This window comes from Tasmannia lanceolata, unplaced genomic scaffold (assembly GCF_043159265.1).
Source record: "Tasmannia lanceolata isolate RefF3 unplaced genomic scaffold, GAP_Taslan_0.1 ptg000018l, whole genome shotgun sequence".
Lineage (NCBI taxonomy): Eukaryota > Viridiplantae > Streptophyta > Magnoliopsida > Canellales > Winteraceae > Tasmannia > Tasmannia lanceolata.
Window position 1 is genome coordinate 28,033,123 of NW_027518695.1, and position 27,836 is coordinate 28,060,958.

A 27,836-nucleotide genomic window follows, 5' to 3' on the forward strand; every position below is an offset into this window, starting at 1 on the left:
GGTATCTGATTGAACGAGGGCTGATGGTCCAAAGTATCTTGAGATACAATTCCCCATTTCCTGACTCAGAAAACTAGCGTGTTGTGATAAGTACCATGTAGAACATGCTTGCAAGGATAGAAATTTTGGTTTCGGTGTCGGTTTTGGCCAAAATTATGAAGAAAAAATATTTCAAATTTCTCATATTTCAGCCAAAATCCGGACTGACACCGAATTAATGAACTTTCGTTGTCGGTCTGGACCCAAATCCGAAATTTCGGTATTTTGATCGAAATTAAAACCAAGCATGCTTTTTCTTACTGTTACTCTGTCTGGAGTCGGTAACAATCCCCAACACGGTCTCACATTTGACCCATGATTTGGGTTAGGTTGGGAAACAAAATTCTACCTTCTATATACACTAGATAAAGGTAAAGATCAACACTTTTCCTTTTCCTTGCAAAAGAAACAAACTTCATTACTGGAATCATCGGTAATTTTTTCGTCTGATCTTAACAACATAAAAGAACTACCTTATGTTCTCATCCATTTTTCCTCTACGAGTATACCTCACATCATTTGGCTAAGAATTTAAGTCCTGAAAAACTTTAGGTCCTAAGCAAAATCCTTTGTGGAACCAAAGAACTACACCAAGTAAATGACAATAATTACTAAAATGCATCATGTACTACTCAAACAACTTCACTAAGATATGTTCTAGCCTGTAGAAGCATACCAGCTAGTGATCAAAATAACTATATATTTTAATTAAAATAATTGATACTCATGAGCTTACACAATTTTTTATTTGTTCTTTGTTCTTCCAGAACTTTTCTTCTTTTTTTTCCTGCTTTTCTCTGATAGGAATCTACATCATAAATAGCAAAACATAGTCCACAGGGTTGTCCAGAATTGTAAGGTTACCGGACAATAGATTTGATCATCTTAGTACCAATTTTGTTGCCAACTGTTGATGCTTTGATCTCCAGATTTAATGAGAGGTCAAGAGCAGCCTATTAAAGAAGAAAAGGAAAAACCACATCAGATTAAAATAGGATATGACTGCAAGGCATCCTTAATTTATAAGAGAGCTAGTTATCAAAAATCCAATTGGGATCTAAACGGCAATTTATCGCATAAAGTTATATGCAATATCACCTATTAAAAGTTATATAGAAAGAGGGGAGTGCCACATTCAAAGAAGGGCAGATATCATTTCCGTAATGCTAGTAATTTTGGAACGCAAGATAACTCAATAACAGTCTATAGTTTACTTTTTTCTTCAAATCCAAATAACCAAACGTTTATTATTGCAATTTTACTTCAAAAAAGGAGAAAGCCAAGCGATAGATTTCATAAGTTACCTACTGCTCAACTGCTATGTCACTATCTGAAGAAATAGGTGGCCTCCATTTGCGGTCAGGAATCCCTTTTTCTGTAGATTTTTGCACATTTAGCTTCTCATCAATAATGCTCAGCAATTCTTGCAAGCCGACTCCCATAACAGCAGATGTTTCCAAATGTTGAATATCTTGAGGTTCACAATGTGCATCATCATCAATTGACTTCAAGTCCACTGAGGACCTTCTTTGACGGCCATCAATAGTCTCGCCTGGTGATGACTCACACGCAACATCTTCATCATCATCATCCTCTCTAGGGGACAGTTCAGATGCCACGACATTATCTTCTGCTTCTGAGAAACTACCACCTTCGTCAACTTCACCTTCATCTAGTAGTTCATCAGCTCCAGTTTTCTTTTCTAGAAGATCTACCTGATCAGATTTCACAGTTAACACAGATATTGTGTTTCTTACCAAAATAAAAAAAAACCATGTAATGACCCGGAGTTTTCAGAAATGGGAGTGCTTCGAGTTAGAGTGCAACGTTGTGGGAGTGGCTATAGCCTTGACGGGTTCAGTTTGTTATGTGAAATACTCTTGTTAAACTCTTTAATTTTGATGTTGGTGGTTTGATAATTGTTGGTGGGAATGTCGAGAAGATAGAATTTTGTAGAGTTGCTTCAAGGCGCGTAATCACTTTCCTTAAGACAAATTTCGCCCCCACCAGTTGTTTGCAAAGGGGATCTGCAAATTGCCTCCAAGATACAATGAAGCCTTGGAGGAAGATCCTACAAATGTTTGATAATGCTTTGCACAAGCGGAATCAAACCCAAAACGTCTTTTTAAGAACTTCAAGCCTTAGAGAAATCACTAAAATTGTTTCTGTAGAAAACATTGTTTAGTGCACTGCTTTTATGAAAACTCAACTTGAAAATAAGAGAGAAGGAGATTGCAAGAGAGAAAAGATACATCAATATCTATTTTTTCTGTTTTCTGTATTAGAAAAAATAGATTTATACCCTTTTTATAGAGCATTTGATGACTTTTCATTGAGAGAAACATCCCTTCAAGACATCTCTTGGATTGGTTTGAATAATGGCCATTCGATCGCAACTCTTCGTGATTTAAGTGTTTTGGATCAGCCACAAAGTGTCCCTTGTGTTTGAAAATCATCCATGACTGTTGGGAAGCAAGACATAAAAGAAGTTCGAAAAACAAAAGAGAAAAGCCATGTCAATTTTCTCCCAACAGATAGATTTTCGAACAGCCACGGTCGACCGGGTTACCGCAGTCGCCCGCCGATAGGGCTTCTGGACATATTATTTTTTATCGATCCAAAGAACAGCGGTCGACCAGGGCTACCGCGGTCGACCTGCCCTGTTTGAAATTTGTTTTTCTATATTAAAAATAACTTATGAAAATTCATTTACTTTTCCAATATTATTTTGAAAATCTCTAACAATAATAACCCTCAAAAGGAGGGCTAGTTATGCATGCTGGGAGTTGAATTGATTTTGATTTAATGGAAATTGAGTTCTTAGTCATACCTTGTTTGAAAAAAAGATCCGTATTTTATGCTATAGGATTTTTGTCTCTTGTTAACGGTCCGGGTTTAGGGCATTCCGAAAATCCGAGTTGTTACAAACCCCAAAAGAAAATCAAAGTACAAAAGATACATAAAACAGTGAGAAGAGTGTTACTTTATTCCAAACTTCAATCATATTTTGGAGCTTTTCCTCAGAGACCCCTATTTGCTGCAATACTTGAAGTACAACTGACCGCTGCTCATCAAGATTAAATGCGCTGGAGTCTAGAACATGCTGCACTCACATACAATGAAAAGGTTACAGAAATCTTTTGCTGTGTACTAGAGTAAAGATGTTGGTTGAACCAAACTCAAATTGGCCCCCGTAAAGCAGAGTGGAAAAATAACTGTTGCAAAAAGAAGAGGAAACATGAAGACAAAAATACCATACAAATTTGAGAGAAGTTTTTAACATCTACTTGATTATGGTGTACTCAAAATTTTGTAAACGTGGTCATAATTTTGTAGTGTCAATTTTGCTAAGATAGAATCATCCCATCTAACAAGATTAATGGTTGTTTATCAACATATGTTGCTACAATGAATATATCACAATAAGATAATCATCTTTTTAATACTATAGGGATAGTAATTTGGAAGTGGTGTAAATTCAGACAGACCCCCAAGCATGTAGATACGTATGCAATCTTGCACCCAGAAATTTAGATGGATATGCATGTGCACACATGCATATAGGAAGTCAAGTATCTCGAGATATAGACTTTCTTGTGTATGGACTACACAACAGTACAGACAATAATCCTTATTATAAATCTGTAGCCATGGTTTTAAATTTCGGCAAAAATACTGAAATTTCGGATTTCAGCCGGGACCGAAATTTTAAACTGAAACTGAAATTTAAAAACTTCGGCCGAAATTATAAGTTTTTTACCGAAATTTCCACCGAAACCGAAATTTCGTTTTCAGCAAAGGCCGAAACTGAAATTTCAAACCTTGTCAGTAGCCATACAAATACATGCAATCTGTAGCCACACACAGACACACATATATATGTAACCATCTAGCGAGCATATTTGTTAAGGAAAAGATTGATGCAATCTCTTCAGCGTCAATCCCTTCCAATTACAGCTCCTTCGTTCCTCTTGGTTGGAATGTTAAGGAAAGGATTAAAGCAATCTCTTCAGCGTCAATCGCTTCACAAATTACAGTTCCTTCCTTCCTTTTGGTTGGACTGTTTCCCTCTGCCTCTCCCTCTATATAGCAACAAAGTGTTTCCTAGTTACCTTGTATTCTTTGTATATCAAAGATACAAATACGAATACCTCACATTACCAAAGGTATCGAGATAGTTTCAATCTTTTCCTTGACAAAATTTACTAGGAGGTAGACATCAAATTTGGGTAACATGTGCATCCCCGGAATATAGTAAATAATAATATCCTCGATAAGCAATGCCGATTCCTCTTTTCCATTAATGTGAGTCCCATCCTTTCCAGTATTTGGAAAAGGGTGGTACGAGCAAAAGGGCAACAAACCAGACAGATTATCCTCAACTTCTGTCCATCATTACTAATACTAATCTAGCTTGAAAAAGCAATTTAGACTAGTTTCTAGCCCAAAACAATTTACCAACAACTAAAGCTTTTGCTATTCTAATTTAAACAAACTAACTTGTTAAAAAAAGGAAAGTAATTTTTCTGGAATAATCACCCATCAAAACCCATATCTAGAGGGGAAGGACATATGCCTCACAACCCTGTTCTCAATGGTAACTTCGCAATGGTAACCAAGCATAGAAGCACACACATGTTGCAATTACTTCCTTATGAGGGAGATACCAATGTCAAGCACAGGCAGTTAGGTACAATACATAGTTCTTTTTCCATTTTTAGTAAAGAAAATACTGGAATAGATGCATATATGTTACCCTGGTATAGCATGGGTATAACTATAAAATAGGTTTGGCACAAATATGTTGGGGCAACTAAACTGAAGTTTTGGACCCACCAAAACAAAACAAAAATAAAGATAATTTTTACCTCGCCTAAATTGAAATATTTGATATAGCATGGCATCTTCTATACATACATAGATATAGGACGCATTGTAAAATGCTAGCTACAAGATGACTGGGAATCCCATTAGTGCACCTAGATCAAATCGATTGAATAGGATTTGCCTCCTATGTTCCACATATTGAGCAATATTTTTCCTAAGTTGTAACTAAGTCTACGATACCGTCTTAATAACACCCCACAATAAATGATCGTGTGCATTGCACATAGGAAGCCTTGAATTTGTATTACTAAAGCTCAAAATATTCTCATTCTCATGTCAGTTGTCACTATGAAGCCTAGATATGGATACTGAGATGGACACAGACACAGGAAAGGAGTTACGACTTGGAATTTTCAGTAGGACACAGATATGGACACATGTGTCCTATAAATTTACAAATAGAATATCATAGAACTTAATTGGACTTAAATTAGAAGATGAAATGAATATTAAATTTAAAATAGGATCAATAAGACTAGCATACTCAAAATTAAAATTGCAAATGTGTATCAAGAATAAGCATGATAGTTAATTTGCAAAGAGTGACGTAATTAAAATACTATAGTTATTTTAACCAACAAAATATACATGGAGTCATGGAGTATCTGATATGGTTATCATTGTCAGCAGTAATATGTTAGGCCTCTACAAGTATCAGGGTAGTATCATAGCATATTAGTCTTCGTTCCATGCAAAATATGGTTGTATCAGTGCTACAAGTGATGTGCTGTCTTCTTGTAGAATTTCTATAGGAAAGTTTACTCGTATACATAAACATAGTTGAAGTTCACATCGCCTTTTTTCAGACATTGATTCCACTATTCAACTTATCTCTCTCTTTCAGCTCACGCACGTACCATTGATATGAATACGAGTATTCAAAACAGAAAATAAATATAAAATTGGCAAATTATCTTGATGCCAAAAAACAAATACACATTTAAACATGACACGCGAGCGCACGCACACACACACACACACACACACACACACACACACACACACACACACACATATATATATATATGGGATTTGCTAGGGATCATCGCAGAAGGCAATTCTCGGGCCGGCTGTTGCATGAGAGAGCAGCCACCTCAGATGAATTAATGAACAAGAAAAAATTATTTAATTCATTTAATTAAATGTGTAATGTGTATTTTTTTTTGGCATACGTTCAGCTGTTCGCAGAAGGCATTTCGCGGGCCGGCTGTTGCATGAGAGAGCAGCCACCTCAGATGAATTAAATGAACAAGAAAAAATCATTTAATTCATATAATTAAATGTGTAATGTGTATTTGTTTTTTTTGGCATACACTCACTTTCAACAGATTGTCTTGTTCATTCAATTCATCTGAGGTGGCTTCTCTCTCATGCAACAGCCAGCCCGCGAAATGCCTTTTGCAATGGTCCCTAGCAAATCCCATATATATACACACACATTCTTGACCCGTGCTATGGATGGGTGTAAAATAGTGGGCCCCACCGCATCAAAACATGAGATATAAAATGGTGGGCCCCACTCTATGCATGGATTTGGGTGGAGATGGAAGGCCCACCCATGGGTGTAAAATGGTCGCCTTGCATGGGTTTGGATGGAGATGGAGATGATGGGGCCCCACCCCTCCCTATTGCCCCATAACCCCTATCCTGTTTCTTTTATCTCATGTAACCCCTACACATCTTACTCTCTCTTGTCTCCTTCCTCTCCCTCTAACTTAAAACCAAATCAAAGTAGCTGTGTAGAAACAGAGATAAGTGGCAAAATCTAATGAATAGCGAGAAAGGCGAAACCACGGACAAATCTAATTAATAGCAGGAAAGGCAAAATCAAATTTGGGAAAAGGTTTTCCAATAATGGAAAGAAACAAGGTTAGTATATATATTATAGAAATTACAGTACCATTGGTATGAATACTCAATTCAAAACAGAAAATAAATACAAAAATTAGCAAATTATCTCGATGCACCATAAAATATACACATCTAAACATGAACATACCCATTAAATATTTGTCTGATTGTTAAATTTCTTTAAGATACTATGTGCCAGTAAGGTTCCATATAAAACACATCCCGTGAAAAGAACACAAGGTAAATTATTCATACCACAAGAAGGTCTGCTTCTACCACTTCTTCCAGAGTCGCTTGAAATGCTTTTACTAACTGCAAAATACATCAAACTGACACATTAGTGAAGAAAAATCCATGACATATATTTAGACAACCGATAAAAGGACAAGCACCATCCAAATTATTCCCCACACCACATGTATGTGACCAGGTCCATTGATCCGGTCCGGTTTATTGCTGCCAGTTGAGTCATGATCGGATGATCCTAGCTCCTTGATCGCTGTTAATCAAACCAGGATTGCAAGAAAACACCCCCTTCCTTGCATTCAAAAATCCCATTCACTTGATCCAAAATATGGGCTATTTACGACCAGGAATGATAAAATCAGCTTCCATGCAAATACTTTTCAATGCTCGAGAATGAGAATGTCATAATTCTCCAATATATTTCTCACAAGTCTAAAATTCCAATGCCAAAAATTTATAGTATTTATAATTTTCTCTCAGAACAATTGCAATAATTAGTAATATATATACTAGAACGACCCAAAAAATCCTCCTGTAACACACTATGCATTGGATGAACAAAGCAAGATGAGCCTACGCCCAAAATACTGCATCCTAAGGGAAGTAGCATGATACGATGTACCCATTCTCATAGCCTACAGAGAAACATGCATTCCACGTGAAAAAGGATCAAAGAGGTGTCCTGTAGAGTTTTGCTAAGAAATATTCTACCATTAACGATTTGCAGACCTTGTGGACACGATCAGCATTTTTTGAGGATCTGAATCCACTATGTTGCATGGTAGGAGTCCATTAGATCAATGGGCCGTTCACAAAACACATGTCACATGCATGGTTTTAAATTTCGGCCGAAATTAGGGATTTCAGCCAGGGCCGACACCGAAAGTACATGAATTTGGTGTTGGCCCAGACATCGGCCGATATACCGAAATTTTGGAAATATTTGTAATTTTTTAATATTTTTTGGGCAATGATATATTCACACCTCCTGTAGGATAATTCGGACCCCTTTAAAGGAGGGTATGTGGCAGACTTTAACATTTTCTAACGTAAATTCACGTTAAAGGTGGCAGACTTTAACGCTTTTTAACGTCAATTCACGTTAAAGGGGTGCAAATTATCCTACAGAAGGTGAGAATTTATCATCGCCCTATCTATTTCATAAATTGTTTTTAACAAAATTTCAACCGAAATTTCGCACATGAATGAATTTTTTATTACCGAATTTAGGCCGAAATTTCAGTTTCGGCCGCTGCTGAAACCGACTCCGAAACCGAAATTTTAAACCTTGACCACATGTGCCACATGCACACACATGTCCCATGCCTGGCAAAACTAATTTGGATGGTGCGTGTACATGTCGCCAAACTCTTATATAATGAACCAACATATATTGGACCATTATTGGTACAACCCAATTACCTGCACAGGTAAATCTGAGATAAAACCAACTGTATCACTGAGAAGCACTTTTCTCCTGCAGATTCAACAACACTGAATCAGAAATCCAATATACATAACAACTCAATTCAAAGAGAACAATGGACCATTTCATTATAGAAAGTATCAGTTATTGACAGTATTACCCTGATGGGAGAATCACACTTCTTAATCGAGGATCTACAGTTGCAAATAATCTGCGCCAAAATAGAAACAGAATAAAAATAGTAAAATCTCACAGCCATAAATTGCATATGAAGGTTTGCACTTTGAAATTACAAGATTAGAGTTCTACATGATATTATACTAATTAATAATAGCTGTAAATAGAAATACCGATCATCACTGTATAGATCACTATCTGATAGAGCATTAACCAAAGTAGACTTTCCCTGCAGTAAAACAACATATTGAAAACCAAATATTTAAATCAAGAACTGCATGGTTTAAACAATATATCCAATGAGATTAAGACTTATAACCTTCGAGAGTTGAATTTAAGAATTTCATAGAGAGTTGATATTCATAGAACTAATAATTACCAAATAATATGAAGAGAAAAACATCCATTAAAAAAAACAGATTGCCTTGAATTCAGAACCACATACAGCGTTTGTATACCCAACAACGGCAACAGTAGCAAAGCCTTGCCCTTGTGAGCCACCCTGCCTTCTGCGGGAAGAACGTTGCAAAGACCGAGTTCGACGGACATCTTCAATTTGAGATAGCAAATGATTACGCCTCTCTGTAATTCTGGAAGTTATAGAGCAAGCAATATTAGTATAAATATCCAACAGATACGAGGTAGGCACTCCATGGTTACAGAAAGTAACCCATAAAGCAATAGCTTGCTATTTCATCCACTGATAAGAACCCTTCATAATGTCATACAGAAGTACTTGTTGAATGCCACAGATGAACTAGCAATTGATAACAACCAACATTGTGCATTATATAGCAACATAAAATAAATAAACAGAGAACCTTACCCCAATTTTCCAATGCAAGTAACCATTGATACAGTGGTATCGTAAACAAAAAATCAAAATATGTATGGATGCACTGAAAACATGACCCCCTCACGGGAAAATTTTGCAAGCTTGATTTCTACTTGAATATATATATATATATATATATATATATATATATATATAAGAAAAGAGAAGGTACTCCCTGGAGTAGATAACTTATCTCCTCCCTACCTTAAAATAACAGTTGGGGCCACATTGTTTGGGTGATCCAAAGCATTCATTTGATGGGCCCTCACATAGATAGGGTGTGCCCAAAAAATCAGCTCGATAGGATCATCCTAACCCTATGAACTGTGGAGGCAAAAATGGACGTGTATAAACCTGCACAAATCTGTCCATTTTTTGCCCCCACAGTTCATAGGGTTAGGATGATCCTATCGAGCTGATTTTTTGGGCACACCCTATCTATGTGAGGGCACATCAAATGAATGCTTTGGATCACCCAAACAATGTGGCCCCAACTGTTATTTTAAGGTAGGGAGTAGATAAGTTATCTACTCCAGGGAGTACCTTCTCTTTTCTCTCTCTCTCTCTCTCTCTCTCTCTCTCTCTCTCTCTCTCTCTCTCTCTCTATATATATATATATATATATATATATATATAGAGAGAGAGAGAGAGAGCATCATCTTGCTTCTTATTTTAATTTCAACAACCGATTTGACCAAGAAAACGAGTGGAAAGAGGGGAAAGTGCTGGTGTATTATTGACAATAGCATGGAAGAGAAATATATGGTTTATCGAACATGATAGTACACATTACTATAACAACTAGAAATGGATAAAGATGCGAGCACGGACAAACGAACAGAGATATGATCGGGAATTTCCAAATCGAGGACATGAATACATATACAAGTCCAATACCATGACATAAGACACAATACATGTACAAATGAACTATCATAAACTTAACTAGATTTAACTTATAAGATATAACTAATAATAAAGTTAAAAAATAAAACTATAAGACATTCAAAATTCTAATTGCAAATATGACACTAACAAGAAAAACACAAGATAGTTAATTTAAATTGAGGAAAATATTTAAAACATGATAATTATGATGATCAACAGAAGTATCAATAAAATACCAGATACAAGTATCAATGAAGTATCCAATACAAGTACCAATGTCGTATCATGTTGGGAACAATATGTTGGGCATGCACAAGTATCCATGCATTTTTATTTTTATTTTTATTTTTTTAAGATAGTAACAAAAATTTATTAGAACTAAAAATTACAAAAGAACATCAATGTGTGGAGGTTGCCCAATAAATGTTTCTGAACTAGTGATAGCTAGCCTATTCACAAGTCCATTAAAGGGGATGTCTCATTTCCCCTATATGTCCACAATTTCATTGATATATGATGCCAATCACCATGACCCTTGGTTGTCTTGTTTTGTCCATGCAATAATGCTTAAAGAGTTCCTTGATCATGAGCTTACTATCTCTAGTAACCAAGGTTTTAAATTTCAGTTTTGGTTTCATCACCATGAAAACATAAACGTTTTGGTTTCAGTTGGAAATTTAGGTGGAAATCCTGTGATCATGGAAATGTATGGAAATATATGCAAGCGATTGAATTTTAACATGAAACTTCAAAAAAAGTTAGAATAAACACAAATACACACTTAGAAACCATCATATAAGTAAAACAGTCATTCATGAGGGTTTAATAACATTAAACACCTAATGACATGCTTGGTCATGCACGTCTGATAATCTAATACGTAACACATTTCACATGTAATTCATATAAATATGTATACAGAGTACATACAACACATTTCGCATGTAATTCATATAAATATAAGTATGTAGCACATACTGATATAGTATACCACTAATACACTTTGATTTTGATTCAGATATGTGTTTAGGTTTCGGTATCATTTCGGTGGGGATGGAAATGGAAATAATTGGTCGTTCCATGCCAGTTTCGGTGGAAATTTAAAACCATGCTAGTAACCTGAAATATGTGCAGAACTGTGAGAAGTATTCTAACTTCAGCTTTGTTAGAATCAGCCCTACCTTAGCTGTTAATTCGGTTTCGATGGCGTTATATTTTTATCTTGGATTGTAAAGAATCAATGTTCTGGACGTTTGGAAAAAATGCTACAAAAGTGAAAAAAAATTAAAAATTAAAATATTTAAAAAAAAAAAAAATATATATATATATATATATATATATATATATATATAGAGAGAGAGAGAGAGAGAGAGAGAGAGAGAGAGAGAGTTAAGTGAAGCTACACATACGTGTAGCTAACTTAGCTACACCGACGGCTTAAAATACAGTGGGCCCACATTGTTTGGGTGATCCAAACCATTCATTTGATAGGCCCTCACATTCATAGGGTGTGCCCAAATACTCAGCTCCATAGGATCATCCCAACCATTCAAACTGTGGAGGCAAAAATGTAGAGATTTGTGAAGGTTTTTACAAGTCCATTTTTGCCTCCACAAATCGTAGGGTTGGGATGATCCTATGGAGCTGATTTTTTGGGCACACCCTATCTATGTGAGGGCCCATCAAATGAATGGTTTGCATCACCGAAACAATGTGGGGCCCACTATATTTTAAGCCGTCGGTGTAGCTAAGTTATCTACACGTATGTGTAGCTACACTTTTCTCATATATATATATATATATAGGAACCCATTGCATATTTGCATCTGCCAAATTTAACTAGACACACAATTTACTACTAAAAATACAAATACCAAATGCATGTAGCCATGAAATTGACTCTTGATGAGCCTAATTAACATCACAATTCAATTAAGAAAATACAGTAAAAAGAACGGAAAAAAGGGTACCTCCTTATAACCACAACTTTAATGGAGGCATATATGTCGCCCCTAGGTGTAGAAAGAAATGGAATGTTATATATATGTCTCGAATTATATCCCATGTATAATCCTTTTTTTGAAAATATCCCATGTATAATCTTATGGCTGCCTACGGTTACAACCTATGTTGCATGGATTCGGATTCGTGTGTCTAGATCCGACACGGATTCGAGGTGTCGGATTCGAGGTGTCGGATTCGGCAAACCCCAAAAAGTAGGATCCGTGGGTTCGGTAATCTTTTTAAAAATAAAATTAAAAATTAAAAAAATTAATTTTGAATAACACAGTGTGTTCAAGAAAAAATTGAGGGCAGAGGGTCAAGACGTTAGGATTTTTATTAAGAGCCGAAGAAGAAAGGGAAAGGGGATCGATGTTTTAAAGTGAAGGTCGAGACGCTAGGGTTTTTATTTAAGAGAGAATGGGTTGTGTTAGACCGAAAATCGGTAACAGGTACAACAGTGGCGTAAGAGCTGAGCTGGATGACCCGAGGAGCTGCTGAGTCCTGAGGAATCGAAGTGAGGGAGCTGAGCTCGGCTAGAGTGAAGTGATGGAACTGTGTTCTGCACAGTAGCAAACGAGGTCAGAAGACCAACCCGGGTGTTACTCCGGACAGGCCCTTCGACACTCAAGTCAGTATATGAGCAGGAGTGCAGAGCTAGTTTAAGAGTTTCGAGAGGAGGAGGTTTTTCCTTACCCTTGGTTTGAGCTTTGAACCTCCTTTTATAGAGGGAAAGTTGATGACGTGGGATGACCTACGCCAGGACAGGTGCAGGCCTGCTATAGGTTTGAGTTCACCTACTCCAGGACAGGTGTCGGCCTGTGATAGGCTTGAGTTCACCTACTCCAGGACAGGTGTCGGCCTGTGATAGGCTTGAGTTCACCTACTCCAGGACAGGTGTCGGCCTGCTACAGGCTGCTATTTTTACACCCCATCAGTTGCCCCCCAGTTCTCCAAGTCATTGTAGTGACTTGGGGACGTGTGGTGAGTTACATTCCTGAATGGGCAGAATCTGTCCGGAAATTTGCTGGAAATGAGTCCGGAAATTCGTCAGTCCGGCTTGGAAATGAGTCCGGAAATTTGCTGGAAATGAGTTCGGAAATTCGTCAGTCCGGCTTGGGAATCAGTCCGGAATTTGTCAGTCCGGCCTGGGAGTCAGTCCGGAATTTGTCAGTCCGACCTGGGAGTCAGTCCGGCCTGGGAATCAGTCCGGAATTTGTCAGTCCGGCCTGGGAGTCAGTCCGGAATTTGTCAGTCTGGCCTGGGAGTCGGTCTGGAATTTGTCAGTCCGGCCTGGGAGTCAGTCCGGAATTTGTCAGTCCGGCCTGGGAGTCAGTCCGGCTAGGGAATCAGTCCGGAATTTGTCAGTCCGGCCTGGGAGTCAGTCCGGAATTTGTCAGGAGTCAGTCCGGCCTGGGATTTGTCAGTCCGGCCTAGGAGTCAGTCCGGAATTTGTCAGTCCGACCTGGGAGTCAGTCCGGAATTTGTCAGTCCAGCTTGGGCCGGAGTGATTTTTGTCAGTAGCGAGACGCGTCCAGTCCGGCTTGGGCCAGACAGATTTTTGTCGTCTAGCGAGACGCGTTATATTTAGTGCGGCCAAGCTGTCAGTCCGGCCTGGAAAATCAGTGCTGCCAAGCCGTCAGTCCGGCCTGGAAAATCAGTTCGGCTTGAGATGAACTGAATTTTGTCCTGTAGCGCTTTGCGCTATATCCAGTTCGGCTTGAGATGAACTGAATTTTGTCCTGTAGCGCTTTGCGCTATATCCTGGTCGGCTGAAGATGACGGATGAACCTTCTTCAGGTTAAGTTTTACCCACGCGTTATATCCAGTCTGGCTGGAGATGTTCTGAACGGCTCAGGATGACCAACTTTTATTGAACTTGGGTTTTCGCAAGGGTTTGGTTTTCTGCCCGGGCCCGTTCCTGACTAAGAGTGCGCTCCCGGTCTTAGTGGAGACGAGCCGTGGCGAACCAAGCAGCGAGTACCCAGTTTTAGCGAACTGGGTTTCCAAATAGCAAGTACCCGAGTTTTAGTGAACTGGGTTTCCAAGCGGCGTTGGTTTTTGCATCCGGGCTGGTTCCGGACCAGGAGTGCGCTCCCGATCTTTGCGGAGACGAGCCATGGCAAACCAAGCAGCGAGTACCCAGTTTTAGCGAACTGGGTTTCCAGAGTACCCGAGTTTTAGTGAACTGGGTTTCCAAGCGGCTTTGGTTTTTGCATCCGGGCTGGTTCCGGACCAGGAGTGGGCTCCCGATCTTTGCGGAGACGAGCCGTGGCGAATCAAGCAGCGAGTACCCGAGTTTTAGCGAACTGGGTTTCCAAATAATGAGTACCCGAGTTTTAGTGAACTGGGTTTCCAGATAATAAGTACCCAAGTTTTAGCGAACTGGGTTTCCAAGCGGCTTTGGTTTCTGCTATCCGGGCTGGTTCCGGACCAGGAGTGAGTTCCCGGCCTTTGCGGAGACGAGCCGTGGCGAACCAAGCAGCGAGTACCCTAGTTTTAGTGAACTGGGTTTCCAAATAATAAGTACCCGAGTTTTAGAGAACTGGGTTTCCAGATAATAAGTACCCGAGTTTTAGCGAACTGGGTTTCTAGGCTGCTTTGGTTTCTGCTGTCCGGGCTGGTTCCGGACCAGGAGTGAGCTCTCGGCCTTTGCGGAGACGAGCCGTGGCGAACCAAGCAGCGAGTACCCTAGTTTTAGTGAACTGGGTTTCCAAATAATAAGTACCCGAGTTTTAGAGAACTGGGTTTCCCAATAATAAGTACCCAAGTTTTAGAGAACTGGGTTTCCAGAGTACCCGAGTTTTAGTGAACTGGGTTTCCAAGTTGTACGAAGAGATTTGCAAAAGAGCTTCTGTCATTCACATTCAGCAGATATTTACAAAGTCACTTCCACACCGGGTGGTCTACTACTGATAGTATTTTCTGAGGTCTTCGGCGGTTCAGTCACCTGTGCTTCGTCTCTCAGATCAAGTAGTTCAATCGGCAAGGATTCCGATGCATCTTTGCCTTTTGAGTGCCATGGCATAGCACTCCCTGGACTGTGGTTGATCTCCTCTGACCTCACCCACGCTGTTTGGCGTTATGAACTTCATTTTCTGGTGATATGCTGAAGCGACTGTGCGGATTAAGTTTTGCCCGGGTCGTCCCAAGATAGCGTTATAGACCGAAGTGGCCCTCACTACCTGGAAGTTGACCATGGCGAAGGCTTGGCAAGGCGGCTCTCCGACGAGGACTGGAAGTTCAATCTGCCCTTCCATTTTCACGACTTCCCCCGAGAAACCGAACAGATCAGAGTTCGCCGGCCTTAAGTGGTCGTCACCTATCATCATTCTCTCGAAAGCATGAAAGTACAAAATATCGGCCGAACTCCCATTGTCGACCAGGATTTTCTTCAACTCCCAGGTTGCGACGAGCATGGTTATGACCAGTGCGTCGTCGTGTGGCAGTATCAGGTTGTCGAGATCCGCATCTGAAAAGAAGATCTCATTCTCCGTCTTCATCTTTTTGCTTCATGTGTGCACGGCGTTGACTCGGCGTGCATATGCTTTTTGAGCAGCAAACGATGTGCCCCCAGCGGCTGGTCCGCCCATAATTGTGCCAATGACTCCTCTTAGCCGGGAATTGTGTGCCTCTGGTTGTGGACTGGATGGAGGAGGAGATTGGTTCTTCGCAGGGGGGGGCTGCGACCGTCGAGGGCTGCGGCCCTGAGGACTCTTCTCTCTGCGCTCCGGTCTGTGGTCGTCACTTCGGACATACCTTTTCAAGTAGCCCCGGCCAATCAGCAGCTCGATTTCTTCCTTGAGCTGCCAGCATTCGTCCGTGTCGTGACCGTGGTCCCTGTGGAACCGACAGTACTTTGATTGGTCTCTCTTATTTCCCTTGGAGATCATTCTGGTTGGCCATCTTACGAATTCTTCTCCCTCGATTGCGGCCAGTATGCTTCTTCTGGAGGTGTTGAGAGGGGTAAAGTTCTCTACTCTCCTCTAGGGGGACTTTTCTCTTCTGGCGGCTCTATCCTCCCTACGCTGCTTGGTAGGGTTCTTGTCCTCAGAGGTTCTCCTCCGAGTCAAGTCTAGGGCTACCAGCGTTTCTTCTACTGATATATATTCTTCTGCCCCGGCCATTAGATCTGCCACTGAGTGTGGATTTTGGCGAGCTACTGACCGGCGGAAGTCGTTGGATCTAGCACCCGCGAGGAGCGCATTCATGGCAGCTGAGGGATCTAGATTTGGCACCTGGAGTGCCTCCCTGTTGAAGCGGCGGACGAACATTTTCAGAGGCTCATTGTCCTCCTAGCGCAAGGCCATCAAGGATGCTGTTGTTTTCCTTAGCCTACGGCTGCTCATGAAGTGGCGGACCAGATCTTCCCCGAAGTCATCGAAGTTGCTGATGGAGTTCGGTTTGATCCTTGAGTGCCAGTCCCTTGTTGCACCAGTCAGTGTGGTCGGGAAGGCTCTACAAAGGAAGTCGTCTGACGCACCGTGGAGGAGCATCATCGTCCTGAACGTTTCCAAGTGATCCACAGGGTCAGTGGTTCCATCATATTGCGGGATGGTTGGCATTTTAAATCCTCTGGGTGCTGGGGCACCCATGACGTCGTCGGTAAACGGCGTTCTGCTTGAGAACGCCCGCACAGTAGGCCGGCTCTGATCTCTTGCCAGCTCTTCTATGCGGTGGTCCATTTCTTCCATCATTTGAAGCATTGGACCACCTCTGCGGTCCGGTTGGTCCAGCGACCTGTTTCTCTCCACTGATGGGCTCGCCGCAGAGCCGGACTGACTTTCCGGACTCCTTCGACGAGGCCGGGACTTTTCTTGTGGTGCACGCCCTTCATGAGCTCGGTGCCTTTGTGCAGAGCGAGACCGCCGTCTCTGTTGGCGGTGTGGCTCTGTATGAGCATGCCTGGCTCTGGGGGGATGGACTTGCCTTGAGTGGTGAGTCCGGTCTTCTCCTTGGCGAGCTGACTCTCCCCCGTGGACATTCGACCTTTCCCGTATAGGTCGTGGAGCTTCTGGAGGAGGTTGGGGAGGCGCCTGAAGTAGTTGCTGGTACTGACCGACAAGGGCCGTCATCTGCTGAAAAAGGGCTTGAACTTGATCCGGAGTAGGTGCAAGATTGAGGTGTTCTGAGCGAGTAGGGCTATGTTCAGCTGTAGCAGAGGCTGCCACCATCAGCGAGGTGATTGGCTCACTTCGAGTCCTGCGAGGCAGCACGGCTCGATCAGTCCGTGCAGTTGGTACCCGCGCACTCTTACGCCCTGCCATTTTTATAAGAGATCTGAACAGCTTTTAGTTCTGGGGTCCCACGGATGGCGCCAATCTGTTAGACCGAAAATCGGTAACAAGTACAGCAGTGGCGTAAGAGCTAAGCTGGATGACCCGAGGAGCTGCTGAGTCCTGAGGAATCGAAGTGAGGGAGCTGAGCTCGGCTAGAGTGAAGTGATGGAACTGTGTTCTGCACAGTAGCAAACGAGGTCAGAAGACCAACCCGGGTGTTACTCCGGACAGGCCCTTCGACACTCAAGTCAGTATATGAGCAGGAGTGCAGAGCTAGTTTAAGAGTTTCGAGGGGAGGAGGTTTTTCCTTACCCCTGGTTTGAGCTTTGAACCTCCTTTTATAGAGGGAAAGTTGATGACGTGGGATGACCTACGCCAGGACAGGTGCAGGCCTGCTATAGGTTTGAGTTCACCTACTCCAGGACAGATGTCGGCCTGTGATAGGCTTGAGTTCACCTACTCCAGGACAGGTGTCGGCCTGTGATAGGCTTGAGTTCACCTACTCCAGGACAGGTGTCGGCCTGCTACAGGCTGCTATTTTTACACCCCATCAGGTTGTGCTTTATTTTAAAAAAAAAAGTTAAAAAGAAAACGTATTTAAAAGGAAAATATACAGGATTCGCTGTTTAAAAGAGACAACGATGTGTCGGATTTGCTTGAAAAAACAAGATTCGTGTGAGATATGGCTACGACAAGAATCCGGATGTGCACCACGTGAATCCATGTGATTCGTGTGTCGACATTGACTCGGCATAGGGGACAGAATCCATGCAACACATCCGAAGGGTCCACATTCGTAATGTCTGCAGGATGTCATATTTATGCCACAAATTATATCCCATGTGTATTCTTATGGCCGCCTACGATTACAATATTGCCGAAAGGGTCCACATTTGTAATGTCTGTCGAGAGATGGGATTGGTGAGGAGGTGTTGATCGAAACATAAATGTGTTTTAACCCTCCTATTCATATGGGAAGGGTACAACATCAAATGCCCCCCAAATGAACTAAAAGCGATAACTTTTTAGGGGAAATTTTGAAGAAAAAAAGCCTTAAATAAGGGTTTCTAACTCTCTTGGGAATTCTCATCTGATTTTGGCCAAAAACCAAATAGAACAGATTGGAAGTTTTAGAATTCCAACCAGAACATTTCAATTCACTTTTTGTTCCAATTCACAATCCAGACCAGAACCATTCTGGTCCATTTTAAATGAAACAACCTTGATGACGAGTTGATGGCTAAGAATTTAGAGAGAAGAACAAAATAATATCTCCATTAGTCTCTAAAAATACCCTCTATCCCTGCAGGGTTAAAGTTACACATCGAGCAGCAATCAAAATTCAGTTCGATGTAGTTTGACAAGGGAAGGAGACCATCTAGCCTTTCTCAGGGCTTTGGTCCATAGGAAATCCTTTCAGTTCCTTAGGAAATCCCTCATCGAGATGCCCCAAAATTCTTTCCTACAGCTTGCCCAGCTAACCAGCCGCTTGATCTTCAACGGGATGTATGACAAATGCATCCTCTTGCAATAAAAAACACTTTTATTATGCTCATTCCAAATAGTCTGAATTAGTGCGAAAGAAACCGATGAGCACAGGATTTTACCTAAAGATCCCATCCTTTTCAGATTCCAACCTTCGAAGAGTGCTAGGAAAAATTCAGAACACTCCAAAGTCCAAACCACTTCAAAATCCGATTCCATATCTTCCTCAACAGATCACACTATAGGAAAATGTGGTTTATAGACTCTTCAACCTAGAATAGAGGGCACTTGTTAGCGAGCATGAAGCGCCTTCTCTTGAGTATGACTTGAGTGTGATCTTCTCCATGATGGACAAATGCTTGAATGCAAGGAGGGACTGGTGCGCTTAAAAGGATGACAAGGGAGGACAACATGTTAGCATTTTGAAAAAAAGGTGAAACAAAAAGACACCCAGGGGATCCAGTGCCCAAGTGATTTTAGCTTTCTGCACATGTGAGATAAAAGATCATTCCAAGACAGGTTAGTAATATAAGTGATTTCCTCTTTTTTTTTACTTCCTCTTAGCCTTGTCATAGGAAGTGTCTTTGGAGTTCCTTAATTCTTCTCGCCACCTCCCCCAATATATTGAACAAAGAGATATAATAGGTGGAAGGTTGGCAAGAGTCACTTTGATCAATATTATTCTCCCGCCAAAAGAGAGGTCATTTTTCTTCCACCCTGTCAACTTTCTCTCCAAACACAAGCATTGGGGACCAAAGAAATTGGAAAGGAATGCTAAACACCAATGGGGGGCCCAAGTATGTGATCCGAAGCTTTTCACTTTTGCACCCCATTTCTCTTGCAAACACTTAATGTTCTCATCCACATTGCATCCAACTACTGAGCTCTCACCCAAGTTAATCTTAAGGCAAGAAGCCCCTTCAAACCACTTTAGGATAATTTTCAAGGCTTGGATCTGACCTTGATCCACAGTACAAAGAATCAAGGCAGCATCAACAAAAAAATCAAGGTACCATCAACAAATTGGAGACGGATGGTCCCCCCACCACCCCCCCCAAAAAAAAAAAAAAAACCACCCCCTCCCACGCCAAAAAAAAAAGGATCCCCTCAAGTAAACCACTAGAAGGCAGGGGGAAGAATCCTGCTCAATGACTCCCAACTATGACCAGCATGAATACGGAGAGAGGGTCCCTCTGCCGGAGAACCATCTAGCTTCTGTTCTGAAGAATCCTTTCGGAAAACCATTAAAAAGGATGAAAGGATGGAGTATAAAACAATCATGCAGATTCTCCATTTTTTCTGAAAGTCGATCCTACCGAAGAGATAATCCACAAAATACCGGTCAGCACGATCATACGCCTTCTCCATGTCGACTTCCCAAATCCCCTTACCTTCCTCTTCCAAGACTCTAGACACTCATCGACAAGTCAAGGTATCATAACACGTAACACTCCTAAATTAAAAAAAAAAAAAAAAAAAAAAAAACTAACTTTAAAGATTCCTCTCAAATTTCGAAGGGAATAATGCAAGTCTGCAACTATTTAGGAGCTCACATACGCAAACAAAATTGGCCAAGAAATAAACTCAAGTCTCTCGACTAGCAAGCCCTCAAGGCCTCAATGAAGTGGAGTGGCATATGAAAAAAAATGGAGTGCCATTAGACATATGGCAAAGATCAGACCCTGCTTTTTCAAAGCAATCGAACTTTCGTCAATGAAATTTGAGTGGAAACTACCCAAATAGGCGCATGATAATGATCAAAATATCGACATAGTTCCTAATGCAGTAGACTAGCACTTATAATCAGGTATAGCCACTTGCTTTCTCAGTTTTCAATGCTAATATGATTAAATTAGTTTTGAAAATGGATAAAGCCTTTTATGCGAAGAATAAAAACAGCAATTAATATGAGGCAGACGAGTCCTTTCCAGATGCCAATAATGACCTATACTCAAAGTATAGCAATCCTTTAGTACAAAAATGAATAAATGTGCAAAGCTTTTACAATAAATATTGCACTTACCTCCGACGTTGAAGCTGGAGTTCAGTTTCTCCGGCACCACTAATAAAACCACGCCCCCCACTTCCTCGCCTGCAAAAATACTCATCTATATCATAAACTGCTGAAGAGATTAGAATAGACCATGTAACTAATAAACTCAACACCAATAGAAAAAATCTATGGAAAAAATTACTATTCCACTTTTGCATAATGAGAAAAAGAACATGCAAAAAAAACTAACATACACAAATCAATGCTGCATATCTGAAAAGTGAAAATCACAACTTTCAAAATCCCAAATTTTTTTTTAAGTTATAACAATCGTAGTGCATCATTTTTCAAAATTAATGAAATAAAAAGTTCAAATAAAAATTCTGATGAATAGAAAAAAAGAAAGAAATGGGTTTCGGTTGGATGTACGGAAAGTGAGAAAATTAATGTGACCGTATTTAAGGCAAAACAAAAGAAATTTTATTCACTAATTTGAAACAAGCGTTTACAAAAGATTGACTGCATTGCATATGGGAAAAAAAAAGAAGAAATCACGACCACTACAATCTGCAAACGGGACCAACTATGAAGTAGCGAGGCCTGCGCTTGGTGGAGCATAGTACTACTCTATGCGTCACTTCAAATTCATAAAACCTACAATTAAAAGCAATTAACATTACGATATTCCAGAACAAGGATCATGCAGTGATATTCTTGATCCCCTCTTACGGGACTTAGCCATCTACCCAAGAAATATGATCCAAAACCATCATCAGTTTACTAAGCAGTCACACCCCTGCATTAATATAGGATATAAGAAGCAGAATACTTATGTTTTTCGGTACTAGTTAGCCATGCGAATGCCATAAATTGAGATGGGAAAAGGAAGACCCAGCATCCAACGTTATGACTCTATGACCCTAATTTCATGAAACGCATCATACAAAGCTTCCAAGATCTAGAAAAGTATAAGTTAAAATTTGTAAGTAACAAATAAGAATGCATCCCATTTTAGTGCTAGATATGCATTTCCCATTTTTTACTTTTAGGGAAAAAAAACAGCCTCTCTGCAAAGCAGGGGTAAGGCTGCATACATCTAGCCCTCCCTAGACCCCGCAATGGCAGGAGCCTCGTGCACTGGGCCGCCCTTTTTTTTAGGGGAAAAAAACAAATGCATGGACAAGGGTTCTGCCGTGCTTTCCATATCCTACTACTCTAAATGTGATTTTTTTTTTTTTTTTGAAAGGTCATCGCAGGAAACAAAAGGCAAAAATGCCAAAAATGTGATATTTGAAACTGCATTTCTGAGTTTTGAGGTTTCACATCAAAAGATATGTATAGAACTGGTGATATAGTTCTTCTCCATACCCTACTTTCCAAATGTGATAGTTTCCAAATTGTAACATTAATGGTTCTCGATCTATGTGAAGTTCTACCAAAGTCCACAAATGGATTGAGAAGAAAGATATGTTGCAAAGCCATGATATTTTACGCCACTTATTAACACATGTCTCACAATTACTAGCATTTTGTACAGATTATAGGAATTCTTATGCATTGCCATGCAATTATTCACATGTTGAGATCCAGAAACATTTGAATCAAAATAGCTCCAGAAAATATAGCATAAACCTAACCATAAGTAAGAATGCACTGTGGTGAAATTTTTATTTTTATTTTTTTTCTTTTGAGACATAGCAAGCACTCTGGTAAACTTACCCTCGGGCACTAACAACCTCTGCCTCTCCAGCTGTTCCAAAAATTAAACGATCTTTGCCAGCACGTATACGAACAAGCCTAGTCCTCTTATACATTAGAGCTGCTAACTCTGACTGTTGATATGAAAAGGAACACCAGAAGTTACTAAAAGATTCATGACAAATAATGAAAAAAAAATGGAAATAAGAATAAATGAGGACGAAGGTTGATCAGCAGCTATATACAATTGAAAGTAATAGTAACCATTCAAAATAACAGACAACAGAGCATGGTAAATATATCAGAAGGAACACTTGGTTGAAGCTCTATAAAATACCTGTAGCTTGCCTTCCTTTGTTTGGGCGTGAGCATTGAATATCTCTATGATAAGACCCACACGATCCAAAACTGGCCTTCCCCAAGCCCGCTGCCATTTGGAATTGGGACACAGATAGTGTGGTCAGTTCCTTTGGAAAAGATGAAAAAGATAAATCGGGTTCGAGCTAAGGCACAAATTAGGAGAAAAAAGTTACGCGAGCATAACTTACCTCTAAATTGCGCTGCTGAATCCCAGAAAGAATTGCGTTTACGAAAACTGCATCCAAGTCTTCCTGTTAAAACTCTAAGGCTGATCATCAAAACTAACAAGACAAAAAGAGGCCTGTAACTTTGACCTAAATGCATTGCTCATTTTCTAAACCATAAAATAGCCCTCTTTTCCCTATCATCTAAAAAGATGCATAAATATGAAATCCAGCAAAGCAAAAAAGCTGTGTATAGAAAAAATAGAAAATTCATTTGCATACCATGTCATATTTAAAAATGCATAGATGGATGTGCGGCCACACAAGGTTAGATCGAATTAAAAATGAAGACATCCGTAAAAGGTGGGGGTGGCACCAATTGAGGAGAAGATGAGAGAGCACCGCTTAAGATGGTTTGGGCATATCCAACGTAGGCCTTTGGATGCTCCAGTGAGAAGAAGTGACTCGTGCCAAGTTGATGGAGTAAAAAGAAGTAGGCGTAGACCGAAAACAACTTGCGTAGAAATAATGAGGAAAAACTTGAGGGCTAGGAACATAACAGAGAACATGACCTTGGATAGGATAGAATGGAAGAAAATGATCCATGTAGACGAACCCAACTAGCGTCAGGATTAGACTTAAGTCAATTTGAGTAGAGATAGATTCTTCCACCTTCTTCATGAAAATTTTCTAAAGGACTCATTAGCCGACCCCAACTAGTTTGGGACAAAGGCTTAGTTGAGCTGAGTTGAGTTGTCATATTTAAGAATGTAGAGAGGCAATTTGTGATGAGAGTTCCACTAATAAAATGGTCACTATATGAATGAGGAAAAGACAAAGTAACCCAATGATAGGATGCTTGAAACTCACAGACATAAGCATACAAAATATAAAGCATTAAACAATAATAAAGTGATAAACTTCAAATGAAAGAAAAAGGTCCTTGCCTCGGCAGCATTTATATGGCATTTCACAGTTTCCACCGTTCCGGGTCCAAAGTATGTATCTGCCACAAATACCAAGCAGATAACCATGAAGGCATTTGTCGCCCTTGTTAAGATTCACTCAAATAATAACCAGAAACAACATATAAAATGACAATGTACTAATATAATTAGATTAACCAAAAATATTCCAGAAATACAAAAATACAGAAAAAAAAACTGAAACCATGCAACCCATTTTAATATCTAACTGAGCAGTTGCTGATTGTTAATATATAGAAAATCAAGCACTCCTAAAATGCGACAGTCTTCATAAAATGTAATAAAACTGTAAAAATTCTGAAAACAACAATAAGCCAATTAAAGTTAATCCTAAACATTCTTTGATTTACACCTATAAATAGTGAGGTATTAACTAAAACTAATTCCATCAAAAACCCATTTTCAAATCTAACCAACAGTTGATAAATCAATAGAAACTGCTTATCATGCTTAACAATCACCAGTCCTAAAGCTCCTTCCGTTGCCTTCTTTAGTGGAAAGGAAAGCAAAAAAAGGCCAGATGGATGGTCACAAAGAAAGAGATCTGTTCTTTCTCAATTTCTTTTTTACCGAGGGGAGACAGCCTGAAACGTGAATACCCATGGATTATAAGAATCTAAAAATCAATTTATGACGCACTCCAAAAAAAATTGGAACTACCTCGTTGTCTAGTAGTGGAGGCCAGAAGATAAAATAACGAAAAAAAAGAGGCGCTTCGATCATAGTCACAGGGAATAGAGTACTTCAATCGTAGTCAAAGGGGATGAGATTGTCTTCGTTCCCGTCGATGTCAACGAAAGTGGAAATACTCCTACGAGGGCTAATCCTAACAACCCAAAAGTTCTAAAGTTCTAAAAGAACTCAAAAGTCTAAAGGCAAAGTTTCATTCAATAACTTAAAGTAGTAGTCCATTACAATACTTGATCATTTTCGTCCGCATCAATTTCATCATTGAATCAAACACGGCATATAATATATTAATCCCTACCACTTACAAAATTCAAAACACCAACCACCTTAACCAAAACCAAACCCCAGAACCAACCCATTTCAGACTCCAAACAACAATCAATAACGCTTTAATCTTTCTCTCAATAAACACAAACTCTGTCAAGAACCCAAATCGGTTCACAACGTGAATAACACAAAGATCAGCCTCTCGACCCACTTCGAGGAAAGGGTCAGTCCTCTATGTGCATAAACCCAGTTTCTAGTATAGAATTCTTCATTAATTCGAAAAAGACTACTTAAATCTTATATTCTATAAATAGAATACCCAATTAACCACTACCTCTAAAACTCCTACGCAAGCCACAATCTAGATAATCCTTATCTCTAAGATTTAACAGGCTATAAAAAAAATATAAACTAATTTATTCTACCCTAAGTACCTGAATGTGCCTTTCGAGCAGCAGGGTTTTGAACAACGAGATGTGGAGGCATCTCCCTCTCACAAAATTCGCCACCCATATCACCATCTCGCTGTTCTTCGAGCGAATTCGCAAGATTCAAAGCTTCGGACAGCTTAGATTTCAAAAGGGTGTCTGGGCGGAGACGCGGTTGAACCACGAAGAGATTCGGAGGACTAGTTGGATCTCTGTTGAGTATGAATTTGTCATTATCCTCCTCATCATCAGTTTCTTCATTTTTCTGCCGAGAAGAACGAGAGAAAGGGGAGAAAAATAGAGTACTTGTTAGAGGTATGGGGTTTGAAGAGATTGAAGATGGTGCGTTGATGGGAGTTTTGAAGAAGGGTTGATTTGGGTTTGAAGGAGAAGGAGAGGAAGAGATGGAAAGAAGGGTTTGGGGGAGAGATTTGAGAGGAGATCGTAACAAAGAGAAGGCTCTGAACATTGCTATGGGGTTTGTTGCATTGGGAGACTAGAGAGGGATGAACGAAAATATTTTGAAGCGAGAGATATTGATTTGTAGTGAAATCCATCGTGGCAAAGACGGAAGCAAGGGGGGGGGCAATTGCCCCCTCTGAAAATTGGAATTTTGTTTTTTTGGGAAAGTCGATAAATGTTGCAGTTGGGACTTGGGACAGACCCATCTAGTGTGAAAGAGTAGTCATAAATGCACTAGAGGGGTTGTCCCAAGTAAAAAATGAGGGAGAATATATTACTTCCCCAGTTTTTTGGTAATGTCTAGAGTTTTATTTCTCCGCAAGTCTCTCCCTCGTTCCATTTCTACATGCTCTCTCGCTCAAGTTTCCTATTCTATACACCGAGGCAGTTGGCTCTTCGGCATAAAGTCACGGGTATGCTCCCTGTTGTTTCCTATTCTATACACCGAGGCAGTTGGCTCTTCGGCATAAAGTCACAGGTATGCTCCCTGTTGACGAGTGTTCGAATCCCGCCTACAAGTTTCCCATTCTATATGGAACGCTGCTGATGTTAGCACTTAGCACTACTATGTTTTTAATACTTACACAAACTCAACTTGTCTTTCCTTTTTAAACAGCCGTCAAAGGCTGTTACAGTTCCCAAAAAGCTCACAGAAGCCGATTATAAAGCAACAAAAGCAGAGTTTTAAAACAATGTAGTGCCATTATCAGTGACCAAAAGGAATATCGTAGTGCCAATATCAGTAGCTAAAAGGAATGGCACATTAGACAGAAAATTTAAGGGAAAAAATGAAAAGTATTTGAGCAGGGGAATTGGGAGACTTTATATGCTGTCCCGGAGTGAAGTCCAATATTTTTTCAAAAGATACTATGGGCCCACTTATATTATGATCCAATCCGATCATTTGTTAGGCCACAAGGCTATTAGGTTGTTACCCCAATTCATGTCCATAAGATGATCTTAACCCTCAGATCTATAAAGGGACTCCCGTTATCTAAACCTCTAAAGATCGGAGAGTTAGGATCATCCTGTGGAGATGAATTATGGGGTGTAGCCTACTAATGTTGTGGCCAGACAAATTAACGGTTAAGGATCATCCTATGAAGTGGGCCCATAGTACTTTTTGAATAATACTAGAATTCATGCGTACAAAATACAAAATCTCAGAAATTATTGGGATTTTCAAAGCATAGTGCAATCCTTTCTTTGGTATATGTGTAAATAATGTGCCTTGGTACATCAAAATATGATGTGTAAATTGTGGGCTCCACTTCATGCATGGGTTAGGGGAAGATGGTGAGCCCAAACTATAAAAATATGAAGCGTAAAATGGTGGCCCCGCACCATGCCGTGTCGTGTCAAATGGTGGGCCCAGCATGCTATGCATATTATGCAAGATGGTTGGACCCCATCAAAGCATAAAGTTTTAAATGGTGGGCCGACACCCTATGCATGGGTTTTGGTGGACCTTATTTTATTTTTATTTTTTATTACTTAACTATTCTCTGCCCCCTTAGAGCAAATTCTCACATGGATGATGAACAATGTTAGCTCTGATCATGGTGCACCCAATCTCGGATTATGGAAATTGTCCAAAATTCAGATGAACAGGAGGACGATATGAGGTCTAGGATTACTGACCTTCTCAAAATAGGTGAGTAACAAGAGTAAATG

The 27,836-nt window shown here is 40.1% G+C and overlaps 1 protein-coding gene across 2 annotated transcripts; it reads right to left on the minus strand.

Annotated features, from left to right (window-relative positions):
• Nucleotides 1–722: 722 nt before the first annotated feature.
• On the minus strand, nucleotides 723–26,221 carry LOC143850746 (GTP-binding protein, HflX). 2 transcript variants are annotated; one of them, XM_077359992.1, is made up of 14 exons: nucleotides 25,707–26,221; nucleotides 24,277–24,335; nucleotides 23,354–23,416; nucleotides 23,143–23,232; nucleotides 22,827–22,939; nucleotides 21,138–21,206; nucleotides 9,072–9,216; nucleotides 8,800–8,855; nucleotides 8,610–8,660; nucleotides 8,446–8,500; nucleotides 7,033–7,089; nucleotides 3,023–3,142; nucleotides 1,348–1,754; nucleotides 723–992 (listed from the first exon to the last, which is right to left on the minus strand). In XM_077359992.1, the coding sequence occupies exons 1-14, from the start codon at nucleotides 26,167–26,169 to the stop codon at nucleotides 971–973; spliced, it is 1,770 nt and encodes a 589-aa protein (XP_077216107.1). In that variant the 5' UTR covers nucleotides 26,170–26,221; the 3' UTR covers nucleotides 723–970. The 2 variants fall into 2 exon arrangements, with proteins under 2 accessions (XP_077216107.1, XP_077216108.1); XM_077359993.1 differs by having other exon boundaries at nucleotides 1,344–1,754.
• Between the last annotated feature and the right edge of the window lie 1,615 nt (nucleotides 26,222–27,836).